We start from the raw sequence: 22,573 nt of genomic DNA, 5'->3' as shown, positions 1-22,573 counted from the left end.
TCTCAAGAACTACTCTTTAAATCGTGTTCCACTAAAAACAAATGGTCAAAATTAATGTTCAACTTTAGTTAACAGCATTGTACCAAGGCTAATTCTTAGTTTTGTAAATGTTCTACGGGTATGTAAGATTTTAACGTATAGGGAAGATTAATATAGTATATAAAAACTCTGTACTTTTTTTGCAACTCTTCTGTAAATCTAAAATTATCTCAAAAATAAGAGGCTAAAAAATAATAAAAGTTCAAGTTCTTAGCACTTTTATTCCTTTATACTAGTAAATGTGCCAGGCAAGAAAAATGGTATTTTATGTTTCCCATGTTGAGTCAGCTGTCAGATTAGTTGACTGCTTTGCTATAGTAATTACTATGAATGCTAAGAAAGATGAAGCATTTCTAGAGAAACAACTTAATAAAGTTAATAAGCATTTTTTTTGACAAATGATATATATATATATATATATATACACACACACACACACACACACACACACACACACACACACACATATATATATAAAAAAAGGTCAGTGCTTTGTAACTAACTCGTAGGTGAATAATACGCTTGCTTTAAATAGTTCACGGGCACATAACATATAAAGATACTGCTCAGGGGAAAAAGCCTCAAGAAGGAATCTTCAAAAAAGGGTCTACTAATCATTACCTCAAATCGAATCAATTATCAATCCTTCCCCTAAACAATACACAAGATTACACGTCTCCAAATGAACCCACGTTCCAAAATTATGAAAGATAACTTTAAAAAAATTTAAATACAACCCCAAGTACTAGAAACATATACTCTGAGTCCAATCTTCACTGCAAAAATTTCTTGCCATGGTATTTTAGGGTCATGAAAGCTGGCTGCCAATTTTTCTGTCTTTATACGTAACGCAGCTAAACCGTTTAAGAATTATATAACTACATCTAATAGTTACCTGTTAAGGGTAGTAGACTAAGATATACTATTAACTGAAATTGTACTTCTACAAACTTTTCTGTATAAGAAGTCCATTAATACCAAGAAAAGAGAAACACTCAAGGAGCTTAAGAAAATAATCATTTTAATCTATATAAACATAATTCATACCCAAACTTATTAAGTTCTGCCAGAGTTTCGGCTTTCGTAACACGTCTTAATATCAGTTTTCTTTGTGAGCTCTGCACTGCCTCAAAAAGTAACTATCCTTTAATGACTTCAATTAGCATAAACAATCTAATTCTGTGATACCTATATTTAATCAAATACAATATATAGTCAACATTGTATCACCAAGAATTGTCAAGCTGTTCATGAAAGCCTTAAAAAAAAAAAAACTCCAAAAGAATAAGCTATTTTGTTTATTTAACATGTAATAGCTGTCATAAAGCAAAGCTTAAATATTTACTTTTCTGATACCCTAATGTATTTCCATAAGCCTTTTAGTCAACAACTTTACAGACACTTTTCCATCAGGGAGGCCAGATCTTTGTAACTAATAAAAGATTCTAAGAGGGTGTAGGCTATAAATTAGGTACAATTCAGTCATAACACCATACAAAGACCTTATAAATAGTCAGGAAAAAGATGTTTAACATTATTGCTTCGTCTGATAAAATGGTGAATTTTAACCAAATTGATACCTTTATATTCTTATTTATAATGTTTCCTATACTCTTAAATCATACTGCTTAGCCAGTTATATAGGTACTGATGCAATTTTTAATCCAATTAGTTGTAAATGAATTGAAATTTGTTAATCAATGCATATATTCCCCATTACTACTTACTACACTACCTCAAGTTAATCCCCCCACAAAACGTAACTGCTGAGTGGAAAAAGGAATGCAGAGCTTCATCTCTTCCTTAAAGATTTTCAAGTATCATAGGAACACAAACTCATGAAAAAACTAATTGAAAGTTTGACATTCCATCTTGCTTTACTAATTACAGGATAAAAGAAAGAAATGTAAAAACAAATGTTTCTTTACATTTCTCTGATTAACATAATATACTACGAAATGCTGTAACTGTTGTGAGCTATTTTCTAGCTGCTTCAAGTATCAGACACAACTACAGTTCTATTAGTGAGGAGAAATGAATAATCAGTCTTAGGTAACTCAAAAGGGATACGGGAGGCACAAAAAGATAAACTGACTTTGGCTTGGACCTACTGTAGACCCTGAAACGCCAGATTCATCAACAACAACAACAAGAAAACAAGAGTACAGCAGCAAGCCACCACTTCACCACATATTAAGAATTCTGAAATAGTCAATAACTTTCTTTTCCTTCTCAACTCATTCTGTTGTATCTTCTTTTTGTTTTTCCTGGTTTTTGGCTGCAGGCAGTTCAAGGCTTGCCCACTGCATAGGTTCAGCTTTTCTCATGGTAATTTCAATCTTTGTTGCAGTCATAGTTACATAACTTCGCTTTACATCAATCACCTGCAACATATCAAAGAGAATTACAGTACACCTGGGTGCTTTTATTAGTTTTAGAGGCAAGTAGGTTGAAACGATAAACAAGATTTCATGTCTGTGCCTATGCCTATTGCTAACAGTCAAAATTCCAAGCTTCTAAGGCCATTTCTATCCCTAGTTGAAACTTTTTGGTAAGAAATAATGGTAAGTTATACATCTACTTTGCATCAATGCTTACTAAAGTACTGTCTTTTATTATACAATGGTATTTTAAATATTAAGAAAAAATTCTGCCGGATTCATAATACTTACACCCCATAATTTCACATTTTGATGAAATTCCTTCTCTCCTTCAAATACAATGTGCACATTTAACTGAAAAAGAAAAAGTTGATTAATTGATCAAAACCAAAGTAAAGATTTATGATGTAAAACACTAATTATAAAAATAAGAAGATACTGATAAAAATCATTTAAGCTATTTTAAGGAATTACCAATATTGTACTTTTTTTATTTGGAAAAACCATTAACCATTTTTAAACCATTAAAAAACCAATATTGTACTTTTTCTATTTGAAAAAACGATTAATTACCAATACTGTACTTTTGTAATTTGAAAAAACCAAGAAAAATTAACTTGGAGTTTCATATTGAGAATTAAGTTCCATTATTATTTGGTATTCTAAGCTACTACAGTATCTCCATGCTTCAGAAGTAACTACTATGCAGAAACTTTCATTTAAAATAGTTTCTGTGAAAGTAATTTCAAACTAATTTTCAAATGGGGAAGATTAAAAGATCTTAAAAACAGCTCAAACAAGATCAATGTTTTATAAGACATTAACATTCAGAATAATGTATAATTTTTACTCAAAGATGTTTAGTGTACTTACCAGTGTACTATTTGCTACTACTTGACTAAGTTCCGGAAGTGAATTTTTAGCATATACTGAAATGGTGACTTCACCTCCAGTCTGATGCCAGTCATGTCTACACGGAACAACCTTTTTCCCCTGTAATGTAAGAGAAACTTTATGAATTTACAAAGTGCCACATAATTAACCTCTTAAAAAGAGTAATTTAACCCATCTAAATTGAGAACAAAAATACCACACAAAACTGAGCCCTTAATGCTTTTAAGCACAAACAACTTCTAAAGCTCCCATCAACAAGTTAAACCAATAAAATAAAATACAAAGAATCTTATAGTTTTATGATTTGAGAACACACTTTTGAAGACTGAAGTGAAAAACACATTTGCTTAGCAGGATAAACCAGACAACATCTTAACCTCATGCATAAGAACTTTCCATTTATTTTCTACAAACTGAAATTTGGGAAAAAATAATTGACTAGTTATAACTATCTGTTGTTGTTATTGAATACTTTCCTCTCATAATAACATGCAAAAAAGGGTGAGAATTTGTGGAAGTAATCTTTTGATTACTATTATGAAAATATTATTACCTATGAGTGATACACTGCTATAACAATAACTATCTGAAAGACAAATTGTGATTTGTTCTATAACTGAGGGTAATTTAATGCAGGAAACTGCGAGACACTACTGTTTTAAAAAGTAATATTTATATTTTCGTACAATTATACTAACTGAATTTAAATTACTTATATGACTTACATTTTTTTGCCCTTAGCCACCTGGCTTAGACACTCAATACTTGATAACTACATGCATTAAAAAATAACAAAAAACGTGTTTCATCAAGGGTCATACTATGAAAACTTTTGAGCATAAAACAACATTTTATTTTTTCAAAGCAAAACTTTCAAACTTTTGAACCTTGGAGAAAATACAGGGAGATTTCACTTTTTACTAATAAAACATTCCTAGAAGTTTTCTGGCAGATAAATTATTATAACTTAATGGATACATTTATAACCTAAACCCATGTGTTATTAAAAAGCAGAAACTATAAAATATGCAAATGTAGACTAAATGAATTCCTAAAGTAATTTGAACATAAAGACACACATACCGAAAAGGTTCATTGTCTTGAGGTTATTAGTGCCAATACAGCACATAAAACTAATTTAAGATACATTAATAATAGCTAACCAACGTTTATTTAGCAAATAATTGCTCGCCTTCTTACAATTTAATGGGATTTTGGGGGATTATTTACAGAGACACAAGTCTATTTAAAATGCTGTCAGGGAAGTAGGCACTGATGCTTTCTCTTTTCTTTTGATAAATTTCCTGGTAGCAAGCAGAGGCTTTCAAAACAATCCCAATGAAACAAGTGTGCAATCCTTCTCTTCGGCCACTAAGAGTATTTGTACATCTGTACATGGTTGAATGATGTTAAGTGGCCAAAAGAGAATCAGAAGTCTAAATGATTAATAACATCAAATGACCAGAAAAGTGATTTTTAAAAAACAAAAACTGGGAACAAGGTATGGAATTACAGAAAAATATGCTTCAATTTAGGCTAGCTTAACTATTTCACAAAAACCTACATATTTGTATCAACATACACAATGGCTATTTTGATCAAAGAGCAGTGCTTTGAGAGAGCTTGGCTCAGATTAACTTCAGTTTTTAGGCTCATCAAACTTTACTGTGTGACGGAGAGAAAAACTTGTTTTCTTTAATGTAAAGACAGAATAATCTCAAATCTCTTCAAAATGACTCAGATAAATACACTCCAATAAGCTATTTTTAAAATGCTACTTACAGCATCCTTTTTAGTCCACGTGTGTTTCCCAGTTGTACAGCCCTCTTGGGCTAAGAATGTATTAAAATCAGAAGTTTTTCTTCTACAACAGCTCCAGTATTTCATCCTTTAAATTATTATAGAAAAATTTCAGAAATAAAATCTCACAATCAAGTTCAGAAGTGTTAAGTGATAAGTGACTTAACCAAAAAAGAAATAAGTGTGTAACTTTAGTATCTTACAAGTGTCTAAATTACTAAACAATTAAAACTACCAGAAGACTATGAGAACCTACTGTATAGCACAGGGAACTCTACTCAATGCTCTGTGGTGACCTAAACGGGAAGGAAATCCAAAAAAGAGGGGATATATGTATACATATGGCTGATTCACTTTGCTGTACAGTAGAAACTGGCACAACATTATAAAGCAACTACACTACAATGAAAATTAAAAAACAAAAAAACAAAACAACACCCCCGCCCCCCCCCCAAAAAAAACCTTAAAAAACTACCAGAAGACTAAAGTTAAAACCAGAATGCCATTTAGTATAGCAGTTTTGGAGTTCCTGAGTGAAGATGCTTAAAACCATCACAAAATCCAACATCAGCTTTTCACTGATAGTTCACACTCCAGTTTCCTCATGAAGCTACCATGAAGTGGTATGACCAAAGATTGAAAACGTTCGTATTTTAATAAACCAGCAAAGTGAGAACATGCAAACAAACTAAAAATAACTGTTTACACAACCTGTGATGGTCAAGCCCAAAGTAGGTGAAACCCACTATTATTTACTTGAGAAAAATCTAACACTGGAAGACAAAAATTACAGTAAAACTTTGGGTTTGAGTCCTGAAGAATATGGAAACAGAGTGGAAGATTTTAACACAGTACTGTGTTTCTATAAACTACAGGGTAATATATTGAGAGGCTCTCAACTGAGAGCTGTGGAAAAGTATGGGTTTTCTCAGATGCCACAATGTTGATGTCTTAGTGTCCCAGGGCCCAAAATTCCCAATGTCCTACAATGCACAGCATAGTCCTTCAAAGAAAAAAAAAAAACAACAAAAAAACACCTGTTCAGCTCAAACAGAAAGAGTATCATCACACTGTAATAGAAGGGAATACGGAAAAAAACATGAGGTTTGAATCACAACGGCCACTTCACTGTAATCTTGTTTCAGTTTTCCCATGTGTAAAAAGAAGACAAAACCCACATTTCTAGGTTATTGTAAGAATTATAGGACAATGTAAGTAAAATACCTAATATTGCTGCATGGCATTTAATGTTTGAAGGCATATTAACATTTCTAACATCTACCATAAAGTTTTAATTAGCCTGGTATAAGTTACCCTTCATGGAAAATAGGTACTCCAGAATGATATACACAGACTTCTTCTAGACTCTGTGGACCCTGGTATGTCTAAAAGAGAAAGAGAGACGAAAAAATGAGTTTCACATCTCAATGTTACATTTCACATGTATTTGCAAGTAATGGTGAACTCTATGAACTATGAAAATGCCCAAGAGATAACAGCTACCTAGAACATTCATAAATTCACCTCAGGCCATTCCAATAAGGAATGAAAAATGATTCCTTTTTGGATATGCTTAAGTTTCAGTTCCCTGTGAAAAAGGCAAATATAAAAGTAGGCAAAAGGATGTATTCAGATACTTTCAGACTTTTGCATATGAGGACACACCCAAACATATTCAGGTATGTTCTATAAATTTACAGAACAATATTGAAACCAAGAGATTAGTACTCTCATCAGAAATACAGTTATAGGATGATTTATGTGCATAGTAAACTCTGTGTGAACATTATGAATTAAAATGGAAAATCTAATAAGCGATTCTGGAAGTCCCAGATGATTTCTTTTCCCTACGAAGCGTAAAATGAGCTGCAGACCTATATATATATCCAGGGTTTGTCTGGAAGATCCGGGCCCCATTGCTGCTGTAGATGAAGGCTCTACAGATGAATTCACAAAAAGTTATGTTAATAAAACATAGATGCAGCCAGTAGTATATTTTCTGTCTATTTTGGTATTTACAGCAACCATCCTACAGTTACAGAAAATAAAATTCTGTACATTTACTTTTTGTAAATTCAAATTACGGGGTGTGTGTACCTCCTGAAGATATTCCATAGGCACACAAAACTCAGTATGTTAGATTCTGAACTTAACATCACTACTGCCCCCCAAACCTCCTACTCTTCTTCCCATCTTATTTGATGGCACCATATCCACTCAGTCTTTCAAAGCAAAAATTCTGTAAGTCCTCTTCAATTTCTCTTTACCCTCTCTACCCATACGTAGTCTATCACAAGATCCTGTCAATCTGACTTAAAAATATCTATCAGTTTAATTTGCTAAACTTCCTCATGATCACTAGCAGATTTTAGGCAATGAAACTATGCTAAAAGATTCTAATTAATTTCTCTGCCTTCAATTTCTGGACTCTACTACCTAATTAAAACATGTATCACTCTCTTGTTTAAAGTCCTTTAATTACATCTACCTCACACCATATACAATAATCAGTTCCAGGTCGTTTGCACATTTAAATGTGCCTCTATATATGAGAAAATACTCATGGCCCTAAAATAAACAGATATCTTAAATAGGACACAGAAAGCCCTAGTCATAAAGGAAAAGATGAACAAGTTGAATTTCATTAAAATTAAAGAGACTCTGTTTATCAAAAGCCATTATTAAGACAGTGAAAAGGTATATAGCCTCTCGGACAAAGGACTCGTAGCTAAAACATATAAAGAATTCCTAAAATCATTAAGAAAATGTCAGCTTAATAGAAAAACAGATAAAGATTTTGGACATGTCACAAAACAGGATATCCAAATGGCCATAAACATACAAAAAGGTAGTCAACATCATTATCAGGAAAGTGCAAATTAAAACCACAATGGGAACATTCCACATCCACCAGAATGGCTAAAATATAAAAGACTGATATTGCAGAGTGTCACCAAGGTGTAGAACAAAAGGAACCAGCCTAATATATTGCCGGTAAGAGTGTAAATACAACCACTTTGTAAAACTATGTGGGAGTATGTTAAAGCTAAACATACACACACACACACTCTATGAACCGGCAACACCATTTCTAGTCATATACTTAAAAGAAATGTGTACATGTATCCTGAAAGTCATGCACAAAAATATTCACAGTAACATTAACCAAAAAACTTTACAGGACAGTAGAAAGGATAAATTGATTGGTACATTCAAACAATGGCATGTTTTAAAGCAATGAAAATGAACAAATTACAGCTACATGAAACCAAGATAACCAACATTTTATTAAGCAAAGGAGGACAGACATGAGTACCTGTTCCATGATTCTATTTACAGTAAGTTCAGAAGTAGGCAAAACTAATCTATGTTGATAGAAAAAAGTGGTTACCTTTGGGAGAGGAAATAATGAATGAGAGGAAGCATAAGGAGGGCTCTGCTTTGTGAAAATCCCTTATGCTTACACAGAATTAACATATTTATATATTTAATGTTATATTTCAATGAAAAAACTTAAAAAAAATTTTTTCAATGGCCAGCATGACCTAAAGTAAGGTTTTGAGCAGTATAAAAGCCTTTCAGGATCTAGACCCTACTTATCTCTTTTAATCTCAACTTTACATCAGCAAATTTTGTACCACTGTTATTGACTATTTTTGTCTTCTGTATATTACTGCTATCACCTCTGCTTGGGATATCCTTTCCCTTTTTGTCCATTTATAGAACTGCCATTCACTTCTCAAAGTTCACCTGGGATACCTTTGCTCTGATCTTCCTCCATTACCCTACCACTTGCACGATATCTCCCTCACCCCAAAAATTAATCATTCTCTTTTATCTACTACTTCTACCTTATACACATGTGAATGCATTCATATTTCCATCTCTAAATGAGCAAGGTGACGTCAAATTTAACATGAAGGAAGACTGCAAACCTGCCCCCAACCCTAACTCCATTTTCTCCTTCTCTGTTAATGGCGCACAAATCACCTAGATCAAGGGTCCCCAGTCCCCGGGACTTGGACCGGTAGCAGTCCGCGGCCTGTTAGGAGACGGGCCGCACAGCAGGAAGTGAGCGGTGGGCAAGCGAGCGAAGCTTCATCTGCCGCTCGCCATTGCTCATGTTACTGCTTGAACCATCCCCCCTGCCTCCACTCCAGTCCGTGGAAAAACCTTCCACGAAACCAGTCCCGGGTGCCAAAAAGGTTGGGAACCGCTGACCTAGATGCTTCACTTCCAGTTTATTAGCAAGTCCTGCTAATACTTCCAAATATCATTCATTCCACACGTGTTTGTCATGTGCCAGGCATTGTTCTAAGCACTCAAGACACAGCAAAGAGAAAACAAATAACATTCTTTCCTTTTAAACCTTAGTGCAAAAGGGGAAGGGAAGGGGAAGTTAGATGGGATAGAGCATAAGCAAAATAAATATGTAAAACAAGTAGTGTGTAATAAGGTGGTAAGTGCTGTGGAGAAAAAAGAGTATGGAATGTTGGAGGGTGTGTAATATTATATAGAGTAGGCAGAAAGAAGCCTCACTGAGATGTCTGAATACATCCTATATTTAACCACTTCTCAAAAACATATCCTAATGCCTGGTCTCCACAGTAGCACCCTAGCTGGTTTTCCTTCCCGATTCCACTCTTGCCCCATTAAATTTGCCACTTATCAGCCAAAGACATCTTTTTCAAAGCCCCTCCTTAAATAGACAATGGCTTCATTGACAATTATACTTAGAATAAAGCCCAAACCCCTCACTGTAGCTTATAAGGACCTCCATAATCTTGCCTGCCTCTCATACTCCCTACTTTCGCACGCTTATCAAGCCCCCACTGACCTTTCTCATAATTTCTCGAGTAGCCAAGCTCTAATGCCTCTACACATACTACTCTCACATCTACTCCAAGGTTTACATAACTCATCTGCTACATTATTCAGAATTCTGATTTAGTGTCACCATATCAGAAAGGACTTCCCTGACAAGTGCACTTAAATACTTTTACTCAATCTCCTTGTCTGCTTAATTTTCTTCAAGTCTACCTAAATTCACAGCATTTAAAAACTTATTTGTTATCCTTCCCCCAAAATTAGAATATCAGCTCCATAAGAACAGAGATTTTTGCTTTATTTAATACTATATTCCCAGCCCCTAAAACAATGTCTGGCACATAGTAAGTGTTCAGTAAATGCTGACTGAACTAGAACTATTTATTCCCATGATCTATTAGACACGGTGCTCCTTAGAGACAGTCTCTTATCCATGTTAATAGCCCTGCTCCATGGAATAGTGCCCAACTCATAAAAGGCACCCAAATGTTTGTCTAATTAAGTCAATTACTCTCTTTTCTCAAAATTAAAAATTTATTCCATGACACAACACAAATTTTACAATATATACCTTCGAACACCCTCCATTTTTACATGAGGTTCCAATCTTAATTTCATCACTGTCGTCTTCTACAACAAAGAAAAAAACCAAAATAGAAATATTAAAATAGAACAGTTTACTATAGTGCTATTCTTAAAAAGTAAACTATTCCATAAAACAAGTATTTAATAAAATAATCTAAATACAAAAAAAATACTGATTTTTAAAATGATTTTAGATAACTAAGTTTTCTGTGTGACCTTTCATGTAATACACTTAAAAGCTAATAAGAAACCAATTATTATGAGTAAGTCTTGCCTATATCCCCAAATTGATATATGACATGACACATTTCTATTCTACAATGCAATACTATATCCAATAACTTAACCTTACGTAAAAAAGAAATCATGAAAGGGTTACTTTTTTCCCCAGATACCAGGTGTAGGTCAGAGAATACTGAATATATTTTATATCACGCACAATGAAACATTTACAACTATCAAAAAATTTTAACTCACTGTTAAAAAGTAATGAGTAATAGAAGAAAAAAATTTTAATTAACAGGTTCTCATTTTTAATAAAGACAAAATGGAATAATCCACATATTCATTTTGTGGTTTTACCAGCATTCAGTAAACAAAAATCAAAAATAAGTTCTTTACTACGATGTACTCCTTTTTTTTTTTTTAAATTGGGGTATAATTGCTTTAAAATATTGTGTTAGTTTACGTTGTACAATGAAGAGAACCAGCTGTATGTATACATATATCCCCTCCCTCTTGGACCTCCCTCCCACCCCCCTCTATCCCATCCATCTAGGTCACCACAGAGCACCAAGCCGAGCTCCCTACGCTATACAGCAGGTTCCCACTAGCTATCCGTTTTACACATGGCAGTGGACATATGTCAATCCCAGTCTCCCAATTCATCCCCCACCTCCGTCTGAGTCTACACGTCCGTTCCCTACGTCTGCGTCTCTATTCCCACCCTGCAAATATGTTCATCTGTACCATTTTTCTAGATTCCAAATATATGCGTTAATATACGATATTTGTTTTTCTCCTTCTGACTTACTTCACTCTGTATGACAGTCTCTAGGTCCATCCACATCTCTACAAATATACTACAATGTACTACTTTTTCGTATTTATATACAGTAAACTACACTGCTCCTGTCTCTTTTAGATAATTGGTTAACTGAACAGAAAAAATTACAAAATACAAAACAAAACCTTACCTTTCTTATTTTCTTCATTCCCCGATGATAGTTTAAGTTTATCAAGTGCTTGTTTTAGGGAGGCAGATATTTTTAATTCCAAATTTGTCATTGGTTCATCCGGGCTGGAGAATTTGGAAACTTTATTACCATTACTGATGTACCAAAATATTTCTTTGTAGTAAAAATATACTTAAGACTCTACTTATGATATGCCAAATGCCTTGTCAATCAAGTTTTTCTCTTTAAAAAGTATTTTACAATAACTGCTATTAAGACAGCTACACTTCTAAGTCTTAGCAGGAAAAGTTCTGATATTAAATATCAAATAATCATGCTATTGTGAACACATTAAATTATTAATCAGTAGGGCTAATGGGAAGGAAGTAAAGAGTAAGAATACAAATTTGTTAAGATGAGCAACTCCAAGGAAGGGACTGCGAAGTACCTTTACATTCCACGCCTAAGCAGAACACTGAGCATGTAATAGGCAATAAACAGGTACTAAGTGAATCCATATCCCTACTGGTGGAGATAGTTCACTTTATGTGAACACTAGTACATGCATCTATAAATTCAGATACAGTTATATCACAAGGCAGTTTTAGTACGGTTAAAAAAACAGTAACAACAATGTCCCCTAACATTTCACAATGGTCTAGTGTTATATGTACAATCTGGTTAAGGCACTCAATAAGTATGAAGAATATTAATAAATGTAACAATAAAACTGAAAATCCTAGGTTATTCATTCTACATCCTTAATGAAAAACCTACTGATATAGGAGGCACTAACAAAGTACACAAAAACCTATATCCTCAGTCCCTACAATACTATCTAATGAATTTACGATAAAATATTTAATTTCTCTCACTTTCTCTTAAGTGAAATTAGTAGTAGTCCATAATTTAAAAAAAAATTAACTCATCCTGTCAATTATAGTAGACTCCACTATAATATTTAATAATGAGCCATGCCAAAATTCTTGGCTTTTTCTGACATTTTTTTCCCACTGGCAAATCAGCCAGTAAGGCATCTGGTAAAATCTCTCATGATATGAATAAGCTGGATATAGAATAAAATCATCCTAAGTAGTTTGGTTAAAAAAACAAAATAAACATCAGAAAGTCTCTTTGGGTTCTTATCTTGGTCGGGCATAATTCAAGATGCTATAAATTTATTTACATAAGATCAATAAAGAAAAAGCTGGGAAAATCATGAGTCCACAGTGTGAATAAAAATATCAACAAAGGCCATGTTTGAGGCCAAAAACCATCCGTTTTTTTAAGTCCTGTACTTTGGTTCTAAAACAATTCAATACTCAAGTGCAATATGAAGAAGACCTGGTGTAATAGTGGTACCCAACATGCATGTGTGGGATTGTAAAATAGAGTCTAGTGGATCAGGAGGTGAGTATGAAGTACCTGTGTAATTCTACTGCAAAATGACCAAAAGCTGTTTTACAAGTACGTTAACAAATATGCCATGTAAATTGAATCCATTAAAAATTGATCAGTAATGAGATTAACAGTTTTTAGGCAAACCGTTAAAAGATGAGTGACTAGGCTTGTTCTAAGTGGCAAAATATGGACAAATGAAAGAAACAGAATTTGACTCAATACAAGGAAAAGTTAAATACTGAGTTAGTAACATTAAAATGCACTGCTTTAAAATAAAAGTAAATTCTTCAATAGAATTATTTGAAAGGAAATTAAATATTTTTCTATCAAGAATGTTCTAAAAATTATTTAAGAAACAGTGGTAGATTGGGAAGGAAAGCCTCTAAGTTCTTTTTCAACTCAAACTGATTCCCTGACAAGGCCGCTTCTTTTACAGAATTCCACTATGCCACCGTGAAAAAGATATACACCAAGGCACAAGAAAGATGTGTGGCTCCCCCGCCCTGAGCATAACTGAGTACACAGTGAACAAACCTGTACTGCAGTTCTACTGTGTATATGCCCTCAAGGGAATAGAAATGAAAGGTATTATCTAAGAGAAAACCAAATGGTTCAAAAGTGGGTGAACTACACAGTAGCTGCAAATGATATTATGCCGAATCAGAAGAGGAAATACCAGGAACAAATGCTATTATTCAAGTGTGACAAAAATATACAACTGTATAAAGTATACCTTGGCCTTTTTATTGCTTCTATTGGTTTAGGGGCTTGAATGATATGCTCCTGAAATTTGGGTTTCAATTCAGATAGTTCTTTCTTCTCAGTAGTCTTGACTTCAGGTTTGACTGGCTCGGGCGGCTTCTCACTATCATGCCTTCCTTTCGTACAGCCCTGTTGGTGAGAGGTTTTCATTCACTGAGAGTTAGCCTATCATCTACTTCACATGCCATGACAGAAATACTATTTTTCAATTCTTTATTAATAAATTCAAGGGCATGTTTTCTCCACTTTTAACACACTGACTTATCTTAAGAAACTAAAAACAGAACTCTAAATAATATATTTGTAAATGAGTTCTTACATGCGAATAATACATTAAAAACAGGCCTTTAAATTACACTTAATAAATATCTACTTTACTTATTCTATTAAAGGTACAGCATAAACTTGTTTACAGAAGACAAATTCTGGAGATCTCACACAGAGAATTCTACAAGAGGGCCCCAATTTGAGTCTCAGTTCTCCTACTACCTAGCTATATGACCTCGAGCAAGTTAATTAATCTTTTGTTTTTTTTTGAAACCACCAGTTAAAACTTTATTTCTTTCTAAATCACAAAGAATAAGGCATAATCATTTTACAGAGAAATTAATAGTTTAAATGTTTCACTTCTATTAACAACAAGGGTTGTTGATTTCAACAGATCTCAAATTCCAAGAGTTCATATATATAGAGACATACATGGCTCCAAAAACTTTATGACTTCATTATTTTTAAAATTATTTTCAATTATTTATTTATTTTTTAATTGGAGTATAGTTGCTTTACAATATTGTGTTAGTTTATACTGTACAGCAAAGTGAGTCAGCTAGACATATACATATATCCCCTCGTTTTTGGATTTCCTTCTCATTTAGGTCACCACAGAGCACCGAATAGAGTTCCCTGTGATATACAGTAGGTTCTCATTAGTTATCTATTTTATACATAGTATCAATAGTATATATATGTCAATCCCAATCTCCCAATTCATCCCATCCCCCCTCTTTCCCCCTTGGTAGCCATTCGTTTGTTCTCTATGTCTGTGTCTCTATTTCTGCTTTGTAAATAAAATCATCTATACCAATTTTTTGAGATTCCACATATATGCGTTAATATATGATATTTGTTTTTCTTACTTCACTCTGTATGACAGTCTCTAGGTCTATCCATGTCTCTACAAATGACCCAATTTTGTTCCTTTTTATGGCTGAGTAATATTCCACTGTATATATGCACCACATCTCCTTTATCCATTCCTCTGTTGATGGACATTTAGGTTGCTTCCATGTCCTGGCTATTGTAAATAGTGCTGCAAGGAACACTGGGGTGCACGTGTCTTTTTGAATTATGGTTTTCTAAAGTCAGTGTCCTCATCAGTAAAATGGAGGCAATGGCATTCAGACCTTTTTTGAGAGGATTAAATAAAACAATAGAATACTTCCCATATCTGGCAGGTGGTAAACATTCAATAAATGCTAGCTACCTTTTCTATATTCCATTGAGTTATACATACATTTTAACATCCCTGAAATCATAAGGTAAATCGTATGTCATTTAATTAACAACTTTAGATTTCTTTCTTAAGGGTACACAAAATAATAGTGCATCTCTATGGTATCTTAGATATGATAAAAATTTACTGTTCCTAACTGGAAATGCTTTAAATTGTTGCGTTCCTTCTTTCTGATGGTCTTTTAAGACTACTAACATCAAACAACAAGGACCTACTGTATAGCACAGGGAACTATATTTAATATCTTGTAATAACCTATAATGGAGAAGAATCTGAAAAAGAATAGGTATATATATATAACTGAATCACTTTGCTGGACATCTGAAACTAATACAACATTGTAAATCAACTATACTTCAATAAAAAAATAAATAAAAAGCTAGAGGAAAAATAATAAGCTGTAAGAAAAAATTCTAGGGTGTACTTTTGATGTATATAAAGGAATAAAGTATACTAGAAATAAAAAAAAAAGACTGCTATCAAAAATAAACTTAAACTGACAAATGGTTAATTAATATCTTGAAACTTTAATCTCGAAAACAGATAAATTCCTTATTTTAAATGCCATAGAAGGGAGGTGAGTAAAAGAAAGGTACTATCTGTGAGTTAACAGGGCCTAGTCAACAGATGTCCAAAATCAGACTCCTCAACTCTGGAGCTCCCCATAATATGTACTTTTTGGGAGATAATCTAGGGGAAAAGAAACCCATTAATACTTACTGCAATGCTTAAAAAATCAGAAAAATCAGTTGTTCTTCTCTTACAGCAAGACCAACCCTAAGAAACATAAGAGGGAAAAAAAAATGAAAACTCTATTTGTGTGAGAACCACAACCCACTAAAACACTCTATTTGGATTTATCTCCTTGAATCCCGAAGTAACCTGTATACACATAATTTTATGGTTTTTAAGTGTTATAAATAATTCACCTAATCAAGTGAACTGATTAGTCTTTGACTTAAAAAAATGAATTAACCAATATTACAAGTGATTTGTGCTGTGACCCATCATGAAAGGAAGCACCTTGAAATATGGAAACAGAAATTGCTTCTGTTTTCAAGAATAGTACTTGATTTTTAGAAGAAAAGCAATCTATAATTTCTAAAAACTATTTTAAAGGATCTAGGGAGTAAGTGAAGTGCTTTACTTTAAAAATCCATTAAGTTAGAGATAATAATTATAATAATTCAGTTTCTAAACAAACTCAGCATAGTTGTTCCTCAACAATAAGCATTCTATTTTCAGAAAAACATTAATTCATGTAGCAGCTTAAGCACTGTTAGATCTTTCAAGGTTAAATGATCTTTTCAGTTAGAAGCATACAAATATAGAAACTGTAATGCCGTATGAGATTTCTGAACAAAGTATCAAGTAGCTAAACAATAAATGGCTTTAAGTTATCATCTATAATTCCAATGTAGTACAAAGAATAAGGAAATAAAAATGCAGCAGACTCAAAGCTTGGGATGTCTCAAATTCAGACTAAGAGTCAGCCTTGCACATATCCATCTGGGCCTCAGTGTTTTTCTCAATGTATGCATGAAGAATTTGGTAGTGACTATTTTCACCATATGCCCTTGAAGTTTTTTAAAAGGAAAATGTTAAATATTCTACAATTCATATTTTCCTGTATTCTGAAATTTAATTTTCTTTTACTCTGAACTGAAATATAGATCAAAAATTACTAATTACTACAAAATTAAATATAAGGTTCAATTAATATAGATAATATTGTCACCAGTAAAGTTATTCTATATGAAAAAAGCTTTACTGTCTTAATTCTATATGAAGAATTAGGTATTCTGGGAATATTGGGATACATACATGACACAGATTGTTCCCTACTGCCGATCTGAGATCTACGGTAGTCCTCAGTAAAATGAGAAAAGGAAATTAAATGTAAGTATAAGGTTGAAAACTGTCTTTCCTTAAGGACTGCTCTTTTCCCTGAACATGCCTTTTCTAATTTAAATATTAAAATGTTTTTTCTTCTGTTAATGCAATGTTTAACTTCTCACTTGGTTAAATAGAAAACTGATAACAGTAGACACCATACTGATTTATGTATTTTGCCTGAAATCTACCGGGCCGTGAAATTCAGTAGGCTTGGAAAGTCTAAGTCTTCAAATGTTTATAGAGACAATAATAAACAGTAGAATCGGAGCAGAGAAACAAAAACACTTCAAAGTAAAACCAGTAAATTTAATTAATCAGAGTAATTAACAGTTGGGTAGTAAAAAGAGGAGCAATGGACTAAATGACTAGAAAGTCAGTGATATTACTAGCAGCAAACTTGAAAGGCAGGCTATTTTTGGAATAAGGGGTCACTTCAGAACTCGTCTGTGCTTGCCAATGACACAGATAAATGAAAATATGTTGCAGAAGTCACTGGCATAGAGGTGACAAGAATAAATTAAGGACAAGAATGAATGAGCTGAATGAGAGAAAACAGGAAGCCAAAACTGAGAAGTGAAGTATGCCCATGGTTAGGAGACAGGAGGAAAACATCACAGGAAAACAAAGTACAACAAGAAAAACAAACATAGAATAAATGGCAATTTAGGAAAGATAAAATCCCCTCACCCCCAGCAAAAATAAGTATTCCCACAGAACCACAGTTTCTATCCCAATAAAAGCTTGTAAAGAGGCTAAAAAGATGTAAGGAAGAGTCAGATCATAATTTGCCCTACTGAAAGTTTGTTCCGTTTTTCTCACTCAGAACTAACCATATTAACATAAACTTGCTATCTGCTTGTACATCACTGTTTATACGTGGCTAACAGTTAAATACCAGAAAGGTTCAACTACTCCCTGAAAGGTAAAATTAGAAATTCAAAGGGCATCGATAATTTATAAACACATAGGACTGTTTATGTTCCTAAGAAAACCATGGCAGCCACACTGCAACAGTTTCTTTTGAGATATACAAGGGAAAATGTACCACATTATCATAAATTTTAAAAGATCAATAAACCCAACACAAAAAAACCTGATCAAACAATATTCTATTATTTCTCTAATTCTACAGAACATCAAGGAAAACAGGTGGCATCTCTTTTCTGTACAGTATTACTCTAAACTTTCATGTCTGTCCCAAGAGTGGCACTGTTAAGTATTTATAATAATGTTCTCTAAAATTCAGAGCTGCTCTTATTAAACAGCACCTGCCTGATATATTGAAAGATTAAGAAGTGTTATGGCTTCTACAATTGCTTTCATTTCCCCTCAAAGTGAAGAAATGAGGGGCACTGAAAGTGAGAGTTGGGATAAAAGTAACAATTTAAAAACTGGAAAAGCCCTTAAGATCACCATCTACTGTCCTCTTTGCCTTTAGTGGAGCACTTGCTCAAAGCACCCCAAGATGGTCATTAAGAAAGCAGAGAGTCACAAGCTGAGGAAAAAAAAAATGAGAAATTAAAGATTTAGTATTATACCTCTGAGTTTACTATACAAATGTGAAAAGACTGAAATGTATCAAGTTCCTACCTTTAATGCATCATGAAAGACTGGAATGCCTGGGTGGTATGTGCAAGCGTCTGGTCAAAAACAAACGAAAAAAAAAACCACTTTATAATGAAGAAAAATCATCATTTCCTTCAGTGTTAGCATATAATCCTTTTTCCATATGCAGGTAATAGTTTTCCTTAAAAATTCAGTAATGCTCGAATTTGATGCATGACACACAGTGCTTAATATAACATTGTATTAAAACAGTAAAGGTTAAAATTCTAATTTGAGTATGAAAGCTATAAATAAAAACACAAATAGCTCAAGTATAACAAATTATATTTTGTATTCCTCTAATCTTAGTTGTAAAATTTTTTAGTACCCGAACGTCAAGCTCCAAATTTTGACCATCATATTCTGTTTTTACAAAAATACTATCAAATTTAAATGTTCTTATGTGCATCGATCCATAAAGGTTGCCTAAGAGATTCCCTAAAAAGATGTTTTGGAAGAACAGGTTCAAATTTTAAAAAACTGATACAATATCTAATTGCTAATTTAATTTTCCTACACAGGTGTCAATTTCTAGATAGAAACCTCATTAAAAAGAAGTTTAAATTCTACAATCTATTTTCAGGCTTGTCAATGATTGTTAGTCTATTATTTCCCTAACTCTTCCCCATTACACCACCAAGTTTTACTTAACTCTTACGAAAATGGACTTATTATAGTCTGCAATATATAGAATTACATTAAAAAAAACAACAGATAATAGACACACTTATTCCCTAGCTAGATAGCACCATGAGCTCAGAAAAAGCAGGTCAGCTCCACACCTGTGCAATTTTCATATAAGGCTACTTTGCTCAAACTTTCACGTCTGTTTAGTTCTCAACTGTCTACAACCTCTGATTCCTGGTGTTGCCTTAAAATGATTAATTTCTGGTACTTTTCTCCCTATGGCTGTATTAAGTCAGTATGTTTTCCCTTCATTACTACCTAGAGACCATTCTAGCTAATGAAGCAAGAAAAGTGTCAGGTATTTTCATGGTACAGTAAGTAAGCCCAGTTTAGGAAGATGCTATTAATTAAGGGTAGTAGTGGAGCTGAGGGCTGAAAAAGGAGATTCAAAGTAGAAATGAATATGCAGAGGAATATGAAGTTGAGAGGGGAATCAAAGTAGAGAACAGGTAGAATATTTTCAAATATCAAATTTACATACAGTCAGAGGCATAAAACACATAATGTCTGACACAGTAAGAGGCATGATCATAATAATGGACAGTTCTGGCAGAATGGCAGCAGGAGTGAGTCAAGTCTTAACCATACAACTACTATAAACAAAATTTGAAAATCAGTGCTACATAACAAGCAGATGGACATTTTCCTCTTTAGTATTTTTTCTCTTTTTAAATCAGGTTTGCCAGTTTTGCCCAAAGTAATATGATGCGTAAGAAGCTACAACACAGTAGCGATTAAGAGCCAAGGGCTTTTAACATTGAGTCTGACGCTGGCTCAAATTCTGACTCTGCCTCTTGCAGCTGTTACAGTTTCCTCGCGCTGTTTCAGTTTCCTCGCACGTGTGGATTGAATAAAATACCGTTTGGGAAGAGGTGTTTCTTCCAGAATAGCTATTTTTAACATATGCAAGTTACCATGTCTCTTTAAAACACTCATTTAACTTTTGTTTCCAATGAAAATGTCCTATCATCTTAGAAAGGAGTCTTCTTATTTTAGTCAATACACAAGGTCAAACCTCTCCCATCATATAAAACGTTCTCCTAATCAAGTCCACAGTTTGCTATTAGCTCTTGTCTTTACTCCCTAGCCCCATTTTCCATCAACCAATTCACTTGGAGTATTTATTCTAAGTCTCTAATATAACCCCAATTTTGCTAAAGCAGATAAAGTTTCAGCAACCTTAAGGGAACTCTCTGCTGAATTTAGTACGGTTGACGCTCAATGCTTGAGACAGTCTACTCCTCTGGTTTTCCTGGCTTCCCTCATCTCTTTCCTGGGCACTGTACCATTTCACACACACAAAGCTGACTTCCAAAAAATTGGCTGCATTTCCCCTTAAAATTAGGCTGGTACATAACACCCTATAAACATATTGTCACTCAACAAAGCATCAGTCTTCCCTTTAATATTAAAGTAAAATATGTACAGACACTAAAGCAATTTACTTTTTACGCAGGCTACCAACAGTAAAGGGCATTGAAACCCCTCATTCCTCGATGTTTTCATCCACTTAAGTCTCACAATTTTCTCCCTGAACTTCATATTAATATCATAAAAATGATTAAACTTATCTTTTCCTCAGAATCCCACCAAAGATCTTATCATTTTAAATTATGTCCCCAATTCACCTGTGCACCAAGATAAACATTCAGACATCTCAAGAGGTGAAAAAGATTTTTTAAGTATCAATTTTAACCTCGTACACAATGAGGAACCATGTTGCTACCATGCTGAACCGTGCTTCTCTATTAAATGCGTATAACAATGGACACTTCACAGAGGTGCTGTGAAGGTTAAATGAGATAACATAATAAAGTGATAGACCAATGTCTGGCATATAGAAAACATACAATATATGCTAGTCGAATTGAGAAAGTGTTATGCCTACAATTTTCAAGGATTCAACTCACTTCTTTATCCCATTCACCTATTAAAATTCAAATCCACTGGTCAGGTTCTATTGTTCACCTAATCACTGACTTTCACCTTACATCCTTAACTCTATAGCTGGGTGCTGTAGAGGACATTCAATCACTGTATCCTATAGACCGCATGGTACTAAATGGAAAGGTCATTGCAAAAATACCCAACAAACATGGCTACAAAGTAAAGGATGAGGAATGTATCTCCCATTTGAGCAGATGTATCAAAACTTAACAGCATAAAGATACAAAATAATTTTCTTAACCAAGAACATTTTAAAGAGTAAGGTTAAAACAGTGAGTGGGTCGAATGAATAAATCGACAGCAGGCTTTCAGACAAATACACTTCTATACTAATAGAAAGTGGCCGAACTTAAACGCTAGGATAACCCGCCCGCCGCCCAACCCTCCAGTCAATGTCGGTCTGCCTCCGACACACGGACACAGCAAATCAACCGCAAAGCGAGCCCAGAGCACCTGGTTAACTTCTGATTCCTTTAAGAGACGCTGGGGTGGGGGGAGGGGGCGAGGATAAAGATGCTCTAAATTTCCAGGCCAATTAGAGAGTGAGCAGACGACTTGGGCAAACACGTGCGCCCGAGGGGGCAGTGGGTCCGTGGGTCCGGAAGCGGCAGAGAGAGAGGTTCAGAAGCCGTTGCCGCGGCGCCCGCAGAGCGGTCCCGCACCCTTGGGCGGACGGGGCGGACGGGGCGGACAGGCGGGAGGGGCGGCCCGGCGCGGGCAGCGCGGTGCCGGCTCGCGCGGAGACCCGGGATGCCCTCCGGCCCAAGGGCGTCCCCGGGAGGGGGTGGAGGGGAGGGAGGGCCGGCGGCGCGCTTCTCTTACCATCGGAATTGGTCTCGGGATCGAAGCGCTGGCCGCAGCCTCGGTTGTAGCACAGCAGGGCCATTTTCTCTTCCCACCGCTCCGGGTCAGGGCCAAACGCCTGGAACCGCCAGACACTGCCTTTACAACTCCCCTGCCACAACCACCCGTCTGCAGGCTGGGGCGGCTGCCGGCTTCCGGAAACGGCCAGTTCCGCTTCAGGAACCTTCGCGAATTTTCCGGTCGCGCAGGCGCACAGG

At 34.6% G+C, this 22,573-nt stretch overlaps 2 protein-coding genes across 3 annotated transcripts in view; one reads left to right on the top strand and one right to left on the bottom strand.

Annotated features, from left to right (window-relative positions):
- Nucleotides 1–13,810, top strand: part of LOC118900210 (N-acetylated-alpha-linked acidic dipeptidase 2) — a 140,504-nt gene extending 126,694 nt beyond the window's left edge. The window contains exon 24 of the mRNA XM_036862570.1: nt 13,539–13,810. Coding sequence (XP_036718465.1) covers nt 13,539–13,698 — 160 coding nt within the window. The 3' untranslated portion in view covers nt 13,699–13,810. The remainder of the gene's footprint in view (nt 1–13,538) is intronic.
- On the bottom strand, nt 1,043–22,524 carry CHORDC1 (cysteine and histidine rich domain containing 1). Of its 2 annotated transcripts, XM_036862576.1 has the most exons (11): nt 22,335–22,524; nt 18,864–18,913; nt 16,098–16,154; nt 13,836–13,993; nt 11,723–11,826; nt 10,513–10,571; nt 6,429–6,499; nt 5,097–5,202; nt 3,294–3,413; nt 2,712–2,774; nt 1,043–2,423 (listed from the first exon to the last, which is right to left on the bottom strand). In XM_036862576.1, exons 1-11 carry the CDS (start codon nt 22,396–22,398, stop codon nt 2,277–2,279), a joined length of 999 nt encoding a protein of 332 aa, XP_036718471.1. In that variant the 5' UTR covers nt 22,399–22,524; the 3' UTR covers nt 1,043–2,276. The 2 variants fall into 2 exon arrangements, with proteins under 2 accessions (XP_036718471.1, XP_036718472.1); XM_036862577.1 differs by lacking the exon at nt 18,864–18,913 and having other exon boundaries at nt 22,335–22,483.
- Nucleotides 22,525–22,573: the final 49 nt, after the last annotated feature.

This window comes from Balaenoptera musculus, chromosome 8 (genome assembly GCF_009873245.2).
Source record: "Balaenoptera musculus isolate JJ_BM4_2016_0621 chromosome 8, mBalMus1.pri.v3, whole genome shotgun sequence".
Classification (NCBI taxonomy): domain Eukaryota; kingdom Metazoa; phylum Chordata; class Mammalia; order Artiodactyla; family Balaenopteridae; genus Balaenoptera; species Balaenoptera musculus.
This window is presented reverse-complemented; position numbering and strand designations above follow the sequence as displayed.